This window comes from Nothobranchius furzeri, chromosome 6 (genome assembly GCF_043380555.1).
Source record: "Nothobranchius furzeri strain GRZ-AD chromosome 6, NfurGRZ-RIMD1, whole genome shotgun sequence".
Lineage (NCBI taxonomy): Eukaryota > Metazoa > Chordata > Actinopteri > Cyprinodontiformes > Nothobranchiidae > Nothobranchius > Nothobranchius furzeri.
The window spans coordinates 61,826,067-61,845,932 of record NC_091746.1 but is presented as its reverse complement, the minus strand read 5'-3'; the positions used below and the strand labels follow the sequence as shown (position 1 = coordinate 61,845,932).

General features: G+C 43.5%; 1 protein-coding gene across 1 annotated transcript in view; it reads right to left on the bottom strand.

Moving 5' to 3' along the window:
• Positions 1–19,866, bottom strand: part of si:dkey-34e4.1 (carboxyl-terminal PDZ ligand of neuronal nitric oxide synthase protein) — a 94,552-nt gene that overhangs the window by 9,196 nt on the left and 65,490 nt on the right. The window contains exons 8-10 of the mRNA XM_015943037.3: positions 18,582–18,743; positions 17,317–17,518; positions 15,677–16,004 (exon numbers count right to left, since the gene is read on the bottom strand). Of these exons, the coding sequence (XP_015798523.3) occupies positions 15,677–16,004; positions 17,317–17,518; positions 18,582–18,743 (692 nt within the window). The remainder of the gene's footprint in view (positions 1–15,676; positions 16,005–17,316; positions 17,519–18,581; positions 18,744–19,866) is intronic.

The following is a 19,866-nucleotide window of genomic DNA, read 5'->3' as shown; positions in this document are numbered from 1 at the left end:
CTTCCTCATCGAGAGATCACAACCCCCGCAAGGAATCACACCGCTGCACTTCTCGAAAGAAACTGGTGGTAAACAAAGCCGTTCGGTCACACGTACTGACGTAAGTGATACATAACATCGCAACGTTGCATTTTATTTTGAAAATAACCAGGGATTTTACACTGAAACCGTGTGGTTTCCTGTCTCGCACTATGTATCTGCGTAAATTGACGTGTCCCAGAAGCGGCTTGCTGAAAAAAATAGAACTCGATCCTATCTTTAGCGGTGCGGCATGCCGCTTCTGGGATGCGCCTGGAAATTGCCGCGTCGAGGCTGGTTTGAAAAACTCCATAGACTATAATTGGATTCTGTTTGAAGCAGTGCCGCTTCGCTGCCGTTCCGTTCCGCTGATGCTTGCAGTGTGAAACCGGGGTAAGCCCCCTCCCCTATTTACAACGCCCACATCACTGCAGACGTAGCACCAATCCACCTGTTGGTTTTTCGCTCCATCATTCCATCACTCGAGGGAGCACGGCCAAAGGATTTATCATGTTTACAAAAGGCAACTTTTTATTGTTATATTTTAAAATTTGATTTAGAAAAAAAGAATAAAACTTTTGCAAAAAGTACGTTTTTAATGTAAGTGTCCTTTCATCCATTGTCTTTAGCTTATCCAAGGTCTGGTCGCGGAGGGCAGCAGCTTAAGCAGAGAGGCCCAAACATTTCTCCCCAGCCACTTGGACCAACTCCTCCTGGAATCCCAAGTCGTTCCCTGACCAGCTGAGAGTCATAGTCCCTCCAGCGTGTCCCGGGACTTCCTTTAGCTCTCATTCCGGTTGGACGTGCCCAGAAAACCAGGGAGGCATCTAGGAGGCATCCTGACTAGCAGCCTCACGTGAAGGAGCGGCAGATCTACTCCGTGCCCCTCCCTGACGACAGAGCTTCTCGCCCTATCTCTAAGGAAGAGCTCAGACAGCTTGTGGAGAAGACTCTTTTCGGCCGCTTGTGTCCGTGATCCCATTGTCACCCAAAGCTCGTGACCATAGTTTAGGGTAGGAACATCGATCGATCGGTGAATCAACAGCTTCACCCTCCAGCTCAGCTCACTCTTCACCACGACAGAGAGGTACAGATGCAGCACCTACCTACCTATCCATCTCCTGTTCCATCTTTCCCTCACTCGTGAACAAGACCCTGAGATACTTAAACTTGTCCACTTGAGGAAGGATCTCACCCCTGACCTTTTGTAAATGATACATTTGATGTAAGTCTGGTACTTTTAGTGTCATTCTGTTGTGGAAATTCAATCCCATGACAAAAACTGAAGATCTACTACATAAACCTCTTTTATTTATCACCTCCATGCTTAATAACACCACATAGCCATTTTATCATTTCTAGCCAAATGGTAAGTTACTTGTATTTATCCTACAACCCCCCAAGGCACTTTACAACACACCAGTCATTCACACACACATTCACATGCTGGTGATGATGAGCTACAGTGTAGCCACAGCTGCCCTGGGGCGCACTGACAGAGGCGAGGCTGCCAAGCACAGGCGCCATCTGTCCGTCCGACCACCACCAGCAGGCAAGAACACAATGACTGTAACTGACTGAGCGGGACTTGAACCTGCAACCCTCTGGGTCCGTCGTCCATTCACCAACTCATTTTTTCATCGTTTCTAGACAAGAGCTTGTGGCGTCAGAGCTGCGGGATGCAGGTCTAATAGCTTTGACTTCTTCTACGTGGCATCAGAAGGTGTACGTTCCAGATAATTACACTATAGTGATAAAAAACAATGGCTGCCTCAAAATAGAAAAACTGACGTGGTTCATAAGAATGTCATTAGAGCGGACCAGGTATTGCGGAAGACTTTATGTTTGGACTAATTAAATGTCACTAAGAAGTCAATGGAGAGGCTGGAGCAGCGGAGGTGCTGTAGAAGCTCCAATGTGTCACCCCGCTGTGCTTGAAATCCAAATGACTCACATAGCACTGCGTGTTTATCTCTGCTCAATGACCAGGAACCAAGCGACCGATCAAAAGAAAAGCGTGAAGCAGCGGGAGCTCCGCGGATCAAAAAGAAATCGGTAAAACACTTTGATTCGGATTCCTCTATCGCTCAGCTCTTAGATGCAGACAAAAGAGAAAGGCACAGAGCAACAAAAACACACGGTGGGTGGTGGATTCAAACCGGAGGTCGCTTTTCTTTTCTGTTTTGAAAGCCGTCTTGTTTTGAAGATTTTGTTTCCATCACCCAAGTCTGTGTGTGATTCCTGCTACAAGTTTTCCAATAAACAGCATCTGTTTGTGAGTGCGCGCCACATAACAGGTCATAAATCTAGCCCGACTCTGCCTAAACGCCAGGAAGCACCGTCCATTACACTCCCATCACATCCCCGCAATTAGGTTTTATCGCTGGACAAGACCTGCTGGTGCAGCTCTGGCACACAGAGTTACAGATGAGGGGGTGAAACACAGAAACGACAGAGAGGAATGTCAAAGGATCATTTCAGGTAATGTGATTATGTTTCATGCAATTCAGTCAGAGAGCTAGAGAGAGAGGGAGACCGTGGCCTGCTGTAGAAATAGAACTGCTTCACACTGAGATCTACCTCTGGAAGGACAGACATTCAGCACAGACATCTTGGCCCCTAGAGTCCAGTGGATGTACTCTTTTTAACCCCATCAGTCCAGACTGAGAGCTGCAGACATCTATTTTAGTCGGCTAGAATCTACACCTCAAGCCCTGAGTCTTTTGTGTTGACTAAAAAAAGAATTTGTGAATCATTCAAGCCTTCTATAAATTTCAAAGTAGTACAATGAATTAGTAAATGATGGAATTAGTTAAAAAAAGATGCAAGTTCCTTTTTCCCCCTAAAAATGATGAGATTCTTCAAAGGCTTTTAAAACCCTTGGAGGTTCCTTAAAAAGCTGCACTGGGGACCCTCGCACAAAAAAAAAAAAATGCACCAGGGACCTTTAAGGGTTAAAACTAGGGATGCAACAATACCACTTTTTCCAAACCGATACGATACCGATACTTGGCTCTGAGTACTCGTCGATACCGATACCACTTCTACCACACAAAAAAAAGCAATGACTTGGAATACAGGACTTATTTTCTTCTCTGCTTTCAACAGGAAAAGACTGCGAGGTAGACAAAAAATGAAATATATGAGTAGAAATTATCACAAAACTAAAATATTAGGGGAACAGAAATGACAAGTTACAGTGAAGCCACTTTCAGGCAACTGCATTTGTATCGGTTAACTTTTACCGATACTGATACTGGTATTGGATAAAAGTTACTGGTATCAGTGCATCCCTAGTTAAAACCCTAAACTCCATTACTTAAGTGTCATTAGCAGCAGGCAAAATAACACGACTGTGAAATAAATATGAAATAAAATCATGTAATAAAAACATAACCTTATATGCCCGAATAAACAAAGAACCCCATTAAGTATTTAAGAAGAGGACATAATGGACGTAAAGGATAAAATAAAATCAACAGTGTTTGCATGACAGACTCCAGAAATGTGCTTTTCTCTCTGTAGAGAATAAGAAAAGCACGGCCCTAATTCATCAGACGTTCGTAGAAACTGGCCTATATTTCTTCCTATGACTGAAATGTATAAACTTTGTACAAATGGCCTGAATCCAGATTTATGAAACATGCGGCGCCCAATCGCACACATGTTCCTCTGCACACGAGTGGTGATAAATCCAACCTGTGCGTACCCAGGTGCTGGTGTTTGTTCAGTCATTTACATACAGAATCAGCCTGAATTAACTAATGGTATTTGGTCTCACTATGTGCTCAGCTCACGAGAGGAATCCCTGCGTTCTACCCCAAGAAAAAAAACTTTATTGACAACGAGACTGAACAAAGTTGAAGACAATTAGACAAGTTGCAGAGGGAGAGATCCCTGTCAGAAACAAAGAAAAACGGTTCGACATAAAACTGAATATGACAAATGCTAGAGTAACGGGTTGTCAATTACAATTTACATTGAATGAGTTGTATGTATGTTCTGTTTGGAGTTAGTGTTGTTGTTTGGAAATGTTTGCTGTCTGAGTGCAGCCTCTTCTGAGCTGTCATTCAGTTTAGTTACCATGACAACTAAACCATGGCAAGCCTGGAGGAGCAGAGTGGAGCAGGTCCTGGGGGTTTGCATAGTTGTCAGAAATTTGACCCGACTGGAATCGGATTCATGCGGTTTGTCATCGCTGCACAAAGGGTCCCAAATCACAGCGTAGCAAATCTACCAAATCCTCTAATAACACATGATCGGCCAGTCTATAGTTTCAAATTCCTGTTCGTCACAGGTGTCTTTTACAAAGTTTATTTTCCACCTATGTACTTAGTTACTTTTAGGGTAAAAATATTTTCTGGATGAGGAACACACGTGAATGACTGAAGACCTTCAGTGCTGCAGTTCCCACATTCTACCACTAGATGCTGTTTCCACGCATGGCCAGAGCGGTTCATTTCTATGCACAAGTACAACATGGTGAATAGCATACAATGTGTAAAATTATTCCAATGCATGAAATATGCACAGATCTGTTCATAAAACGAGGGCCCAGGTCTGAACGTCTTAGAGCAGCAGCGTGTCATAAAAACTATTGTTTCTATCTAAATCACATATGTCAGACTCAAGGCCCACGGGCCAGATGCGGCCCGCGGAGCATTTTTATGTGGACCGGGAGATAAATATCAAAAATATATTAAAACTGGCCTGCTGGCCGATTTTACCGCAAATACTTCAACTCCCGTGATGCTTTGCGGCGACGCGCCCCCTCCTTTGTGTTTTTTCCAGCGCCTGCTGCCGGTGTCTGGAGCTCCGCTGTCTCAGACAAACTAAACACTCCTCTCACTCAGCGCCGAGTTCACTCAGCTGTTTTCTGACGTTGAAGCCCAGAAACGGAGATTCTAGCCGCTCAGTAATGTGTTCACGACTGAAAGAGAAAGTTTTTCAACTAACGTCCAGACAGAGCTGATATAACTCCAGCGAACAGCGACACGCTGAAACCAGCATGACTCTGTGGCTGCTGTCATTGTGTTTCCTCCCCGCCACACAACAACGTGGTCAAGTTGCTCAGACATGTTCATCAGCACAAACCTATGTGAGCACCTGTTGTCATCTAATGTTGTCATTATTATGATGAAGATGAACAAAACAACAGGAGTCTCCTCCTCAGCTCAGGTCAGCCCCATGACGCAGGTATCTGGCTGGAACAGGTGAGCATCACAGTAAACCAGTGGAGCAAACTGAGCTTTAAATATGTTGGTTTTATGCTCTTTTTCTGCTCCACAACATGAAAGTTAACAGGTGAGGTGTTGCATTTTCATTTAAGATCAAATGATATTTTTATTTTGTTGTTGGCCCGTGAGAAAAGATTTAACCTACAGTAAACAGGAAGTGGAAAGGCTGCAGATAGATGAATAGAATAGAAAATCCCTTTATTGTTCCTCAGTGGGGAAAGCTAGACGTCACAGCAGCGATGAAACGTATTACAGGAGAAAAAAGGAGAATAAAAAATAAGAAAAATGAATAAACAAGAAAACATAAATCCTGAATAGATTTTTAAAATGCTGATTATACCACAAGTAATGAATACCACTGATGCCTTTTATTTTTAATTGCCTTGCTCGTGTGTAATTTGGTTATTCCACATTCAGTGTTGATGCAGAAATAAGTTTGTTTCCACATTAAAAGTTTCAAAATTGCATATATGTTGATAAAGAAAATGTGCAAATTTGCCGTCACTTTTTCAAAAAATATTAAGTTTGGCCCTCGACTCCGTCCCAGAGTTTCATTTCGGCCCCGTGTGAGTTTGAGTTTGACACCCCTGTTCTAAATGATAGAATCAGTTGATTCAGTAGAACTTTAAAACTTGGGAGAAAAAGTATAGGGAGCCTGAGTCACTTCCGCAGCATGGGTCCCCGGAAGAACAATGTACGGTATTACTGAGACTAATTTAAAAATGATTACATAAGCCTTAAGTGGAATTATTGAACTTCTGTCTTGGACCTTCACCGCTCGGGCATCTAGTTAGGATGCCTCCTGGACGCCTACCTGGTGAGGTTTTCTGGGAACGTTGGTTGGCCTTGGAATGCCTTAGAATCCCCCAAGGGGCTCAGGAAAGGGAAGTCTGACCTCACTGCTCAGTCTGCTGCCCCCACAACCTAACCCTAACTCCATCCCAGTGGATGGATGGATATTTGGGAAAAATAAAGATTCCCGTGATGCAAGAAGCAGCATTTGTTAAAAAACACATGGTGAGGCTTGTGAGAGAAAGGAAGGACGTTTTGTCTGCACAACATAAAAGCCTGCCATTCAGGTTGTAAATGGCATTCCACCGGGGAATCAAGAAAAAAATCAAATTGGAAGCAGTAAGATGTGCTGTGTGGTAGAGGAGGGCAGTTTGACTGCAGCGATGCACAAAGACGTTGGACAGATACAGCTTTTGGGTGCTTCTTTCCCCTAAATTTCTCACTCCATAGTCGAGTCCCTGAATGAGCTTGTTTCAGTCATAAATGTTTAGCTGAGACCGATTTCTTTAAGTGGAAATGACTGCATTTATTCTGTGGTTCAGCAGCCCTGCCCTTTGAGCACAGAGCTGAGCATTAATAAAACAACATTATATAATTCAGGAGCTAATAAAGATACCTTAAGACAGTGCACAAAAAATAATAAATAAATGTTTATGATCCAATTAAACTCCAAGAAACATCTTCTGGCATCTCTGCTTGATTAGAGTTTTCACTTGCTCCTCGGTTTATTTTCCTATTCGATCTTCACACAAAGGGACTTCCACATACTAAAGCCCATTGTATTGCAGTCCAGACTTGTGGCCACCAATTATTTTACTCTTTATGAACCACTCTCTACAGATGTGTTAGCGGTCTGCTGTTTGGTAGATCTCGCGAGGTTAAATAGTCACGTCGCCACCTAATGTCGCGGAGTGGAACGCACTTTGTTCAAAAATGTGTTGTTTTTTTTTTTTTACTGACATTGGTCTCAAATAAAGGCCCCATTCTGGTTAAGATAGCAGCTCAATTATAAGTGGTACATGGCATGTATTTGTAAAGCACCTTCTAAAAGCCTAATTTAAACTTCTCCGTCAGCTCCACGAGGGCGAGATGCGCACTCCTCCAGTCACGGGGCAATAAAATGTTCATGTTTTTAGAGTTTTTCCACGAGGTTTTCTTCAAGCTGCTCCATGTCGCCGCTAGATACCCTCAACTCTCTTTATGTGTTTGAGGGTGCAATGGCGGCGCTGTTGACGACAGCAGCGTCCTGACCAATCACAAGCTTGTGTTCTCCGTCTCGTCAGACGGATGTTTAGAAAAGAGAGCTCGACTCTGTCTGTCCTTGTGAGGGCTCTCCAGCAGGCCCACTAAAGCCGGGCGTACACTGTGCGACTTTTTCACTCGCAGCGTTCAGCTTCAGCTCAAACTGTACGACTTCCTCGCAGAGCAGATCTCACGAGTCGTGTGCTCACACTGTACGACCCAGTTCTCGCATGCGACCTGACTGCTCACACTGTACGTCTGGTAGCAACACGTCGGCCCTAAAAATGTGCTAAAAATAGCAGTTTTTACTCAACACGTCAGACTTTTTTGTCTTGCCTGTTGTCCTTCGGGAGTGCTGCAGGAGGACACACAGGGATTTATGGGGGTTGGATGAGGAAAACGAAATAAAGAAAGTGAATCTGTGTTTTGTGATCAGTTTAATTTGACATGAACACGACAAACACGCTTTCTTGACAATCTTTGTGAGTAAAAAAACGTGTAGAAACAAAAACGAACAGCGTGTGTTAAATAGCGAGCGACCGGCCGGCGTTGATGCAGGATCGCGCGCGCATGCGCCGTGAGCGGTTCCGATACTTTTTGGATCGTAGCTGCTTGCAGCTGCTCGCAGCGCCGCTTCAACAGTGCAATACCCTCACGAGGGACGAGCGAAATATTAAACACACCAGAAGTCCCTGCGACCTCACGATTGCTGATCGGCGGCTGGTCACGTGGAGTTAATCGCCTCTCGTAACCCCCTGTACACTACACGACCGCTCGGCGCAAAACTCGCCCCGATGTCGTGGCTTCTCGCACGACTGGAAAATCGGCTCAAAAAAGTGAAAAAGTCGCACAGTGTACGCCCGGCTTAAGACGGACAATGGCATTGTGTGCATCCACCCCAATGCAGACAGAGACGTCATCCATCCATTCACACGCTGGTGATGATGAGCTATGTAGCCACAGCTGACTTGGGGCTCACTGACAGAGGCAAAGCTGCAGAGCACTGGCACCACCGGTCCTTCTGACCACCACCAGCAGGCAAGGCGGGGAAAGTGTCTTGCTCAAGGACACAACAGCGGCATTCTCTGGCGGGAGTTGCTACTGGACAACCCACTCTACCTCCTGAGCTACTGCTGTCCATAATTACAGCTCATTTTTAATGTGCATGTAACCGTACTATCACAATAAAAGCGGCAAAAGACGGGGAGAAGTCTATAAAAATAGTGGTAATCGATTACCACGAATCTTTCCCTACTTGCTGATATGAGTCAACTCTGTAAAACTGCGGTGAGCGTAATCTGTTGCGTAGTGGATTTATTTGCATCATAAAATTAGTGCATCACAATAAATTTTTCATCCGGGCAACATATTATCCTGAATTATATAATATGGTGCACCCCTAGTTGCCGCATATGAAATTTGAATTATTTTACATAGATTATAAATATGTTAGAAACAGTGCTTAATTTGTAAATCAAATGTTCCCGGAGCGCAAATACTGACGTTAAACCAAGTAATTAAAATTGCGCCCACATCTTCTAAGTTAACACACATTTCATTTAACAATGATAGTTTTTGCATTTTTCCTGTTCCCCAGCTGCTTCAGCCCCCCCACCCCCCACCCCCACCCCCCGTCCCCCTGCGCAGCGGCCACGAACTCCCTGATGCGCCTGCAGCCTCTCAGAGTTCCTGCTGATCTAATCATTGAAAGACTCATTTCATTTTCTGTTCCTCACTTCTGATTACCTTCAATGGTGTCTGTTTGTTGCAACCACCAGGTACAAAAAGGAACTTGTTTTTATTTGACTATTTTTCTGTCCTGTCTCTGTTTATTATCTTCCTGCATCTCCTCTCAATCCTAAAGAAAAACTGCTACCTGGCTACATATTTTTTCACCTTATGAGTCACCTTTGAACTGCAGTTCAAAAAGATCTACCGACCGCAAATATAGCAGAGTGTGCGCCGAACGCTGACCGGTGAAGTCACCAGAGGACGAAACAGGTGATGCGCTCTGCACCGCAGCAGCGAAACGCATCAGACACAAATAAAAGACAGAAAACATAAAAGGATATGAGCCGACATAAACGATCGAGTGTTAAGTTTTTTTTTTGAGGTGGTGACACTTTGATAATGTTACTGTGGCCGTGCTCAGGACACATCTGTCTGGAGCGCGCCAACGATCAGAGCTCTGCGCCTCTCAGCTCAAAATAATCCCCGGGGAGTCCACATGAATAATGTAATAAAAGTAGAAGAAGGATCATTTTCGGGCTCCCCCTGGGTGTTTGTTGAGGGCTTCCAGGAGCTCCCTAGCTCACCCGTAATTCGAACCCTGCGTATAGCACAAGTTTGTCGCGTGAGTGGCCGGATCCTAGCAGACAGCTGCCGGAACGGTCCTTTCAAAATAAGATATTTCCCGGATCTTGTTCCGTCTCAAATTAAGCACTGGTTAGAAATAAAAGTGCCCGTGTGAAATTTGAGACATGTAACTTTAAAACTGATTTCTTTTTTTTTGTGAATTCTTTATGGGAAGAAAAATATCAAGATTTATATCATGTTTATGGGAATTCAGCTAAAAGATAATTAGACATCAGTCCAGGGCTGGCCTCCCTAACACTGGCTACCAGTCTTTTATCGGGCGCGTTTTAAACTCCTGGTGTTTGTTTTTAATTTCTTTCATCGAGGCACCCCTCTTTACTTAGCGGCACTCCTGAAATGATATGTCCCATCACACTCTTTAAGCTCCTCTGATCAGGGCCTGCTAGTTGTCCCTCGTACTAGGTGTCGGACTCGTGGAGACCAGGCTTTTTCATTTCTAGCGCCGTCACTCTGTAACCAGCTCCCACAGTCAGTTAGGCAGTCTACTTCTTTGCCGGTCTTTAAAAGTCGCCTGAAAACCCACTTATTTCGTTTAGCCTTTCCTGAACATGCTTGAAGTTGGCTTTCTTTCATGTAGTTTTGATTTTTTGCTTTAAACTCTGTTGTTTCATGTTCAATGTCTTAATTTCTTTAATCATGATTGTATTTTGTTCTTCAGCGCCTTGGTCTCCCGTAATGGGTGGGGATGGCGCTATAGAAAAAAGCCTTGATTGATTGATTGATTGATTGATTGATTGACATATACGTTTTGGTCCATATCACCTAGTCTTAGCACAGAGTTAGCATGTTTTCCCCATGCAAGTGTGGGTTTTCTATGGATACTCCAGCTTTCTCCCACCGTAACAATGTATGTTAGGTTCATTGTGGGCCCTAAATTGTCCCTAGGTGTGTGCACAGTTGTATGAATGGCTGTATGTCCAGGGTGTCCCCAGCATCTAACACGATGACTGCTGGAGTTGGGCACCATCAAACTTAGCTGTGTGGTAGAGCTCTATTTCTGACCCACGCTGTTGCAGGTGAGAGTTTCAGCTTGTGAATGGAGAGAAGATGGGTAACACACACCTCTCTGTTACGTCAGTTCCAAACTCGCATTTTTCTCTCATCTGCTCTGAAATTAGCTTTAGCATGCGGCCCTCAGAGAGCACCGTACATGACTTTCATGTTGAGAAAACCAGAGTTTCAGCATAAAAGGGAAAAGCTTTGTCATGCTATAGATGTCTTCTTGATCTCATGTTGTAAATGTTTTTTTTTTCATTTAAAGTCACCGATTTTCATGACACTTTTAAGAGGATTAAACGTTCATTAAAAAGCTCATTAAAATGTGATTATAAGCCCCACAGATGCACTTAAGGTACAGTAAGAGCTGCATTTTTGCATGGGGGCGGATTCAACACAACCTCTGTCTGGGGTACAGAAGTGGAAGCACTTCAGCTTTTAAATTATGCACAACCAAAAGAAACAGAGTAGCTAAAACAGTAAAATGCATTTATTATAGATCATTCTTGTGAAAAAAAAGACTGCATTTATCTCTGCATGTGCTTTAGCTGCTCAAAATGAGTTATTTGCAGAAGAAACGCCGAGGCAGGAGAATCTCCTCTCACAGGCTTCTCTGATTCAAACATTTAACCTTAAACCGCTTTCCTCGTTTTGTGAAAACCTCTTTCCCTCCACATAATCCCTTGATTACACTTGCTTTTTCATTAGTTGTAGACAGTTTCTGCTGACTTGAGCAGTTTTCCAGCAATAACATTAAAAGCTACTCTGTGTTTCTGTCAGTGTCACCTGGTTACCCTGAACACAGTCTGACTGGTTACACACCAACCCATTAAAACCGCTCCCCAAAACACCCTGAGAGGGGTTTATTGATTATTTCACAACACAGATCGGCAAAACTGGTTCTGACCAAAAGAGGTAAAGTTAATCGACCCGAAACGTCTCAGAAAGCAAATTAATCTCTAAATTGCATCCTGTTTGATAAAAGCACCACCTGTTTAATTGGCCACTGTGGAACTATGTGTTAGTGGTAACTTTATATTGTACTTCCTTTACAGAGTGTAACCACAAACCCAAAATAAATCCCATTCACAAAAATCACATGCATCTCTGGGGCAGGGGTGTCAATCCTGAAGATTTCAGGGGTGTCTTTGCTCCAAGTAAAGCCGGGCATACACTGTGCGACTTTTTCACTTTTTTGAGCCGATTTTCCAGTCGTGCGAGAATCCACGACATCGGGGCGAGTTTTGCGCCGAGCGGTCGTGTAGTGTACAGGGGGTTACGAGAGGCGATTAACACCACGTGACCAGCTGCCGATCAGCAGTCGTGAGGTCGCAGGGACTTCTGGCGTGTTTAATATTTCGCTCGTCCCTCGTGAGGGTATCGCACTGTTGAAGCGGCGCTGCGAGCAGCTGCGACCCAAAATGTATCAGAACCGCTCACGGCGCATGCGCAAACCTGCATCAACGCCTCTCGCTCGCTATTTCCCTAATCAATCAATCAATCAAACTTTATTTCAGACAAGGGATATGTCCATAACAAGAATAAAAAAAATAAAAAAAAATAAAATACAAACACATTCTAATTACAAACCGTATAGGCAGTTGCTCCAATGTTTAAAAAGGACTGAGGAGTACCTCGTGTCACTGTAAGATAAAGATGACAGAGCTCTAACAACCGCGTTAGCTGACAAACTCAGTCGGCAGATGAATTTGTACATGAAGAGCCTCAGAAGCGCATGAAAAGTTGGGATGTTACTCGTAACAAACATGTGACTTGCCGAAGTCCATCTAGGGAGCTTCATGAGGATTCTAAAAGCATCCTGATAAGCCACTTGAAGCTTCTTCATTACTACCTTACTATAGTTGCACCACAAGTGGGCTGTATAGAGAGGAGTACAAAAGGAACGAAAGAGGGACACTTTAACAGGATCTGAGCACATGCCAAAGTTACGTGCCAGTGTGTTAGCCTGCATGTACAGCTTACCACACTGCCTCTTAATGTCCTCGTCATCACAGAGGTCACTTCTTAAAATGTGCCCCAAATATTTTACTTTGCTTACCACTTCCAGGACCTGTTCGTTTTTGTTTCTACACGTTTTTTTACTCACAAAGATTGTCAAGAAAGTGTGTTTGTCGTGTTCATGTCAAATTAAACTGATCACAAAACACAGATTTACTTTCTTTATTTCGTTTTCCTCATCCACCCCCCATAAATCCCTGTGTGTCCTCCTGCAGCACTCCCGAAGGACAACAGGCAAGACAAAAAAGTCTGACGTGTTGAGTAAAAACTGCTATTTTTAGCACATTTTTAGGGCCGACATGTTGCTAACACACGTACAGTGTGAGCAGTCAGGTCGCATGCGAGAACTGGGTCGTGCAGTGTGAGCGCATGACTCGTGAGATCTGCCCTGCGAGGAAGTCGTACAGTTTGAGCTGAAGCTGAACGCTGCGAGTGAAAAAGTCGCACAGTGTACGCCCAGCTTAACATACCGGATGGTAATTAGTGTGTGATTTATCGGCTTCTGCAGAGCGTTATTAGCTGCTGAACAGTAGATTCAACCATTGAATCAAATGTGTTAGAGTAGGGAAATAGCAAAAACATGCTGGGTAGTGGCTCTCAAGGACCAGGATTTGACATTAAAGAGCAAGTCACCCCCTACCAGATTCTAACTTAACTCCCACTTCCTGTTTGAAAAATGAAACAAATGCTGTTGCCTAGCAGACTCAGAAGGTGGATCCAGTAACAAACACACCGCGCTTGTTCGAGATGAGCCAGTTCTACGCAGATTAGATCGCCGGTGATCGGCGCGCAGAGCATGCCGGTTAGATCTGTGTCCGACTCGACACCGACTTGCTCTGACGTCATGCATACGTAGGCAACAATAACCTCGTGAGATCAAGGCGGCCGCAGAATTTGGAGCAAGGCTGTTAAGGTTGCTAGAAAGGTTAAAATTCCACCTTTTTAGAAATGCATTTGGGGGCAGGCGCGTTGCAAGCTTTTCAAAAGTGTGGGGGATGTTGTCTGTGCCTAAAATAATTTCATGTTATTCATCTTGTTAGTTTAGGTGCGAATTTTAGACGCGTCACGCATGTCTCCGTTTTAAACATGTTTAAACCGTTCAGAATACAAATCCAGGCTCTGTCTCGTTAGATTGGTGTAACTAAAGCTTGTACTGAATGAAACTTTACATTAAACCATGTTGAAAAGAAAAGGATCCGTTAAATCGTTTCCCCCTCATTTACAGTCAGCGGTGCACGTGGCTCTGGGGTTTATCAAGTTTAATTGTTTCTCTTTGCAAAAATCTTCACAAGAAGGCAAAACAGTTAAATGGCAGGTTACAGATATTTCCATATGACTGTTTATTTTGACGGATAAACTCAAGGATGCTGGCTGTTTTGAAAGAATTACCCCGACGCACACTGATGCGCACACAGATGAGCTGACATTTTAATCGTTACGCACATCGCGGAGGTAACTAAATCCATCAAGAAATGATTCCCATCAGAACATCAGAGCTTTATACTGGACACTGTGCTCAGCGCGGCTCGGAGCGCCCACGGTGGACAGTGGGCTGAAGATCTGTAGAGGGGTTCGCAGCGCAGTGCAGAACCACGGCGCATGCGGTAAGATTTCCTCCCACTGAAACGGTCTGGGAACCCGGTCTCTCTGAGGGATGTGTCACTTGGAAAAATGTTCGCTGATTATGAAACTTTGGCTGAATAGCGCTTGTTCCCGTCTCTGGAGACGCATTACGCATCCAGTCTGAGGCAGAACAGCCTCTTCAGCTCAGAAAGCACCTGTAGAGACATTTGATCACGCACAAAGTTCATGTGGAGCAGAAGCGGTCGGGCCACGGCAGGTGAAATGTTCCTAGCCTACATGAAGTGTAACTGTTTAATTGTAACATTAATATGTTACTGGACAGGCTGGTCTGGTTGGTTAGACCAGTGTTTGAAGTGGAAAACACACACACACACACACACACACACATTAAAATAATGCTGATAGCGTGGACTAGAAGACAGGTGATGGTGTACGTATTTAAATGATGATCAGGCTGCTGTAAAATGTAATCTCCATCCACATCCAGACAGAATTGTCCTCTATTCTTTCTCTATTTGCTCTGCTCTTGTCTGGGCTGACCTGACGGTGCGCGCGGCACGCCTAGCGGCTGATGCACATTTTACGCATTTGGAGAGGTGGGCTGGATGCTGGAAGATGGTCCACTTAACGCACGTGTGTAGACTACATATTAATGACAAATGAATGAAAATTAAATTGTGAGTTTTTACTTCATATTTTAGAAATAAAAAGGACGGGGGAAACATTTATGACGTCTTTTTAAACGAAATTTTCTAGCGCGACCTGCCTGCTTCACTTAAGTCACTGCTTATTAAGGTCCGTCCAAAATTACCGTGGCCCACCCAAAAATGAAAACCTGGCGCCGTGACTGTTATAAACCTCTGCAAATTGTTGTTCTTCACATTATCAAACTCAGACTTTGTACAGCTAATGTCAAGATGTAAAATTATTCAGTCGAGCTCTTCCGTCCCTCCCTCTCCTGCTCTCCTTGAAACCCGACATCGGCTGTCAGAAGCGGGAGGTGAAGAAGGAGATGAGGCAAACAGAGTGAGTGCGACGTAAAGAAACCAGACTGGTGTAGAGGTGAGCAAAACAGCTGGAAAAGTGTGGGTGCCAGTTGAACAATCTCAATAAGAAGAGTGTGGGTGTTGCATCTCCCACATCCCCCACGGGTGCGACGCCCATGTTTGGGGGCCATTAGAAATCCCTCAAAGGGCCACAAATGGTTTCTATGTCAATTCAAGGTGGAATCACGTTGTGTAATCACAAAGTGTTCCCGTGTCTACAGGGCCTTAACGGGAAGTTTGGATTGGAACAGTGCTGTTTAAAATAACACATTTCCATTGTTTGAGAATAATGTTAAATGTCTTAAGTAATGTAATGGTGCTGGGAACACGCTTGCCTGGTAGGTGTTATATAGACACAAATCTTACTTTTCATCCATGATGGTTGAGTTCCTCAACGTGAATTGGACGATCTCACCGTCGCAGATCTCCGTGTTGTCTACGGTGCCGTTGGCCCTGATGACCGGGTCCATTTCAGTCAGCGAGGCTGCCGGTTTAGAGCTGTTCTCCAGGTTCAGCAGGTTCAGGTAGGACTCTGCACAGTCCACCTGGGCGGGGGAGAGCAGTGAGATCTGTAGTGGCCATGCACGTGCAGAGGTGGTGAGCTGATCCTGGGTCTGATTGTAAGTAGTCTTCAGATTCAAGGAGATGGGTTTTACTGACATAGGAACAGAGCTGCATAGGGACTGTTGACCATCTGGTGGAGACAGAAAGAAAAAAAAAGTCTGTAAAATAAGCAGGAAGCAAAATGAGACGGGTCAACTACAACCCAAATGTTGACTTTTCCATTTTTATCATTTGGTTTATTTGTAATCATCCCTCAAAGAGCTGTCTCAGCAGAAAGGAGGAGTCAGCACGATGCCAGGCGCTGCACTCAAGTGACTTCTGAGATTAGCAGCAAACAGTTTCTACCAGAAAGGACCTACATGATTAATACAAGCACGAAACATGACGCTGAAATGAATACACACTGACAATGGCAGAAAGTAGGAACAATAATGTTGTTATTCATTAGTATTTTGGAAAGATCAGCCATTTTTTGTGGAAAAACACTCCAGTACCTGTAGAAAAATAATACAACACACACTCAGATGATGCTGAGAGACAGCAGTGGAAATCTACGGTGTGTAGTAATACCGAGCAGGCAACTGCAGCCGCTCCCCAATGGAAAACGTTCCGGTGCTCCCAGTGACCCGTCCACCACTGAGCCAGGCCATAATGTATGTTGTTCTGTTCTCAGCAGGTTAATAGATTTCAATAGGTCAGGAAATTTAAAATGAAATTGGTGTTTAATGTATTTCTCTGAAACCCAATATAAGTCAGCACATGGAGAGTACATGCATCTGAATAAACAGATCATATGGAAACTGAGCAGAACTTTGATTTTCCTTGTTTTTATTTGCTCATTATTTTGACTTTGAATTTCGTGCATTCCAAGTAAGCACGCAATCTGAATAAAATACATTTTTTTAGTTAGAGAAACTAAACCAGCACCAACCTCAAATCCCAACAGCTCTGCTTCATGCAGATGTTTTAGCAGCAAGTGGGTATTTTATGTGGCGGATGCGATAAAGCATAATTTGATGGCACAAGTGTTGTCTGAACTTTGATCGAAGACAAACTCTTTAACTGAAGTTGGTTTGTAAATTGATGCAGAATAGACATTTGACTTCCACACCGACCGTGGTGAGAAGCCATCAGACACACTCTGCTCAGCTTCTCGGCATCATCTCTCTCAAAAACGAGAGAATGCTCAGCCTGCTTGGACGTCCGCGTTCCTGTAGCAGCTATTTCTTTGGCCATTCTGCTTCTACACCCTATGTAACGGACCATGAACTACTAAAGTTTTAACGGCACGCCTGGCTGAAATGCCCCAAGTGTGTTTTCCATTTTAACTGACCTATTGGGAGCGAACGTATGAATCGTGAAAAAGGCGCCAAAAGAAAAGCAACAAACAAACAGAATAATAGTAACAGGTAAAAGTAACAGTGTTGCTCCCCAACACTCACCGTGTTTGTTGGCTCGAGTCTCCTGCAGCTGCTCCGCCTGCGCCGTTGTGATGGAGCGAGCCTCCATCTGTTTTAGCTGCTGAACGAGCAGGGCCAGGTGCTGCAGCAGGTCCCTGTTCTGCAGCAGGAGCTGGTGGATGCGGGCCTGAGCCTCCATACGAGCAGAGGCCTCTGCTGCTATCTGGTCTTTCAGCAGCTGCACCTGGAGCAGAAAGGAGGATTTACTTTGTGCTCAATGGTTACAGAACAACAACATTTGCCTGATTTCTGTTAACTACCTTCCTCTCAACTCACCTACAAACTATAAATCAAACATTTATTTATGACCTCCTCTGATAAATGATGATACGACTGACACCAAAAGTAACAATAAGGGTATTATTTAATGGTTGTATTTTAGAAAGGAAGGTTGGTATCTTATCAGCTACAACCACAACACTGTCATAGTTTTCCTGCATCAGTGCTGCCCCCTAGTGGTAATGAGAGTGAAAGAAACAAACAGAACACACTGATGTGCAGTGGTAGGGTGAGGGCATTACACACTATGGTTTTGTTTTTAATGGATTAGTGTCGTTAAACTATCATCATCATCATCATCATCATCATCATCATCGGGGGCCTGCCCTTGGAACACACAGCATTTTGTTTGTTTGTTTATTTTTATTTCAAACATTAACAATGAAAAAATAAAATAAATAACATCATTTGTAACAATCAACATTGCTTGAAATGGAGGTAGGTTGAAGTATGCACTTATAAGGCTCTGCCCCCTTTACATAACGATCCATGCCATCTAAGACTAATTTTGAGAAGTAACTACTATAAACAGCTGGTCCTGATGCACGTGATGCACAAATAGAAACTACTAATATTTCTGAAAGTCTCAGATGGGACACCAAAAAGATAGCAGGTGTGAAACTGATACAAGGAATTTAACACTGATACCGATGCTTTCTTCTGTTCTTCTGATGGCAGTTAGTTCATGCATTTAATCAATTTTAGCTCCAAATGATCTAAAAACTATTTAACTCACAAAAAAACGTTTAAAATAATTTCGTTACATTCAGCTTTGCAAGTGTGCTCTTATTTTGCCTTGTCTTTTTATTACGGATGTCCGATGTTAGCGGTCTACCATTGATATCGGTTGATATGGGCATTAAAAATATAATAAATTATAGAGTATAAAAGTAACTAGTTAATACAACTATGAAAACAGGTACGGTATGCTAGTTTTGACTCCAATCGGAGCTCTGCCAGCTTCTCACCTGAGCGACGGCCACCTGTGTGTGCTGCTGCTGCTGCTGGAGCTGCTGCTGAAGGAGCTGCAGGTAGTGCTGCGAAGCCAGCGGAGTGACAGACGGAGAGCAAGGGCTGCTGGGTGAAACGCCTTGGGACGTCACAGTGAAGACAGACTTTCCATCAATATCCTGACATGAAGCAGAAGAGAAAACATAATGAGCATTGAAATAGCATCCATTATTTTATACTAGCTGTCAAACAAACACCCTCATCCCAAAGTCTCTGCCTGAGCAAAATAGAGCACCACACACTCTATTCCACATTCTGTCTGCCCTCGGTTTTCCCCGGGAGGAGATTTAAATGAATTTCCAGATAATCGACATCATTGCAAAACTTTCCCTGAAGAAATGCAGCATCTTTAAGCAAATTTTCCTCAGCTAGAAAGTGTTTTCCTGTTTGAGGAGACACAAAGGAGAATAAAGTTTGCATGGATTGTGTGGGTTTGAGCACATTCACAAACAACATTCCACCACTAGAGGGCAACATCGCACAACAAACAGTAAAATAAGTGTTTCTTATGTTTACACAGGTTAGTGTATGCAGCATGGCATTTATTAAAATACAAGAGTTGAGTGATGTTTGACTAACATCTAAGACAGTGGTTCCCAACCTTTTTCCCAAGGTACCCCGTTTTTTACCAGTAAAATTTTTGACGACCCCCTCCCATTCTCTCTTCCAGTACAAACAGTATTAAGAAATGATAAAATTGTTCAAGCCCATTTTAATATGCTTTGATTCAATAGATAACAGTAATAGTAGGCTCCAGTACAGAACAAAGTCATTAACAAAACCAAACAGAGCATAATGTGCTTGACAGTTTGTATTACTTTTCTGAACACATTGTTTCTTGTAAACACTGATAAATCAATCATTCCTTTCAATAAACGTTTGACACATAAAAATACACTGAGCAAAATGTACTTAAATGTGTATATTACTGTTAATACTAGATTATTTACTGTAAACACTGTGATTAATCAACCAGTCCTATCTTTAATGAACTTTTGACACTTGAAAATAAAACAGTGAGCTGAGCAAAATGTTCTTAAAAGTGTGTTACTTTTTCTGTACTAATTATTTCCTGTCTTAATATCAGTAAACTTTTCACTCATGAAAAAAAAAGTGAGCAAAATGTAGGCTATAAACAAGTAATCACTGAAGTTTTAACCCCTTAAATTGGAGAGGCTTTGGCGCCCCCTTGTGGGGGTCGGGACCCCGAGGTTAGGAACCACTGATCTAAGACATGAAACA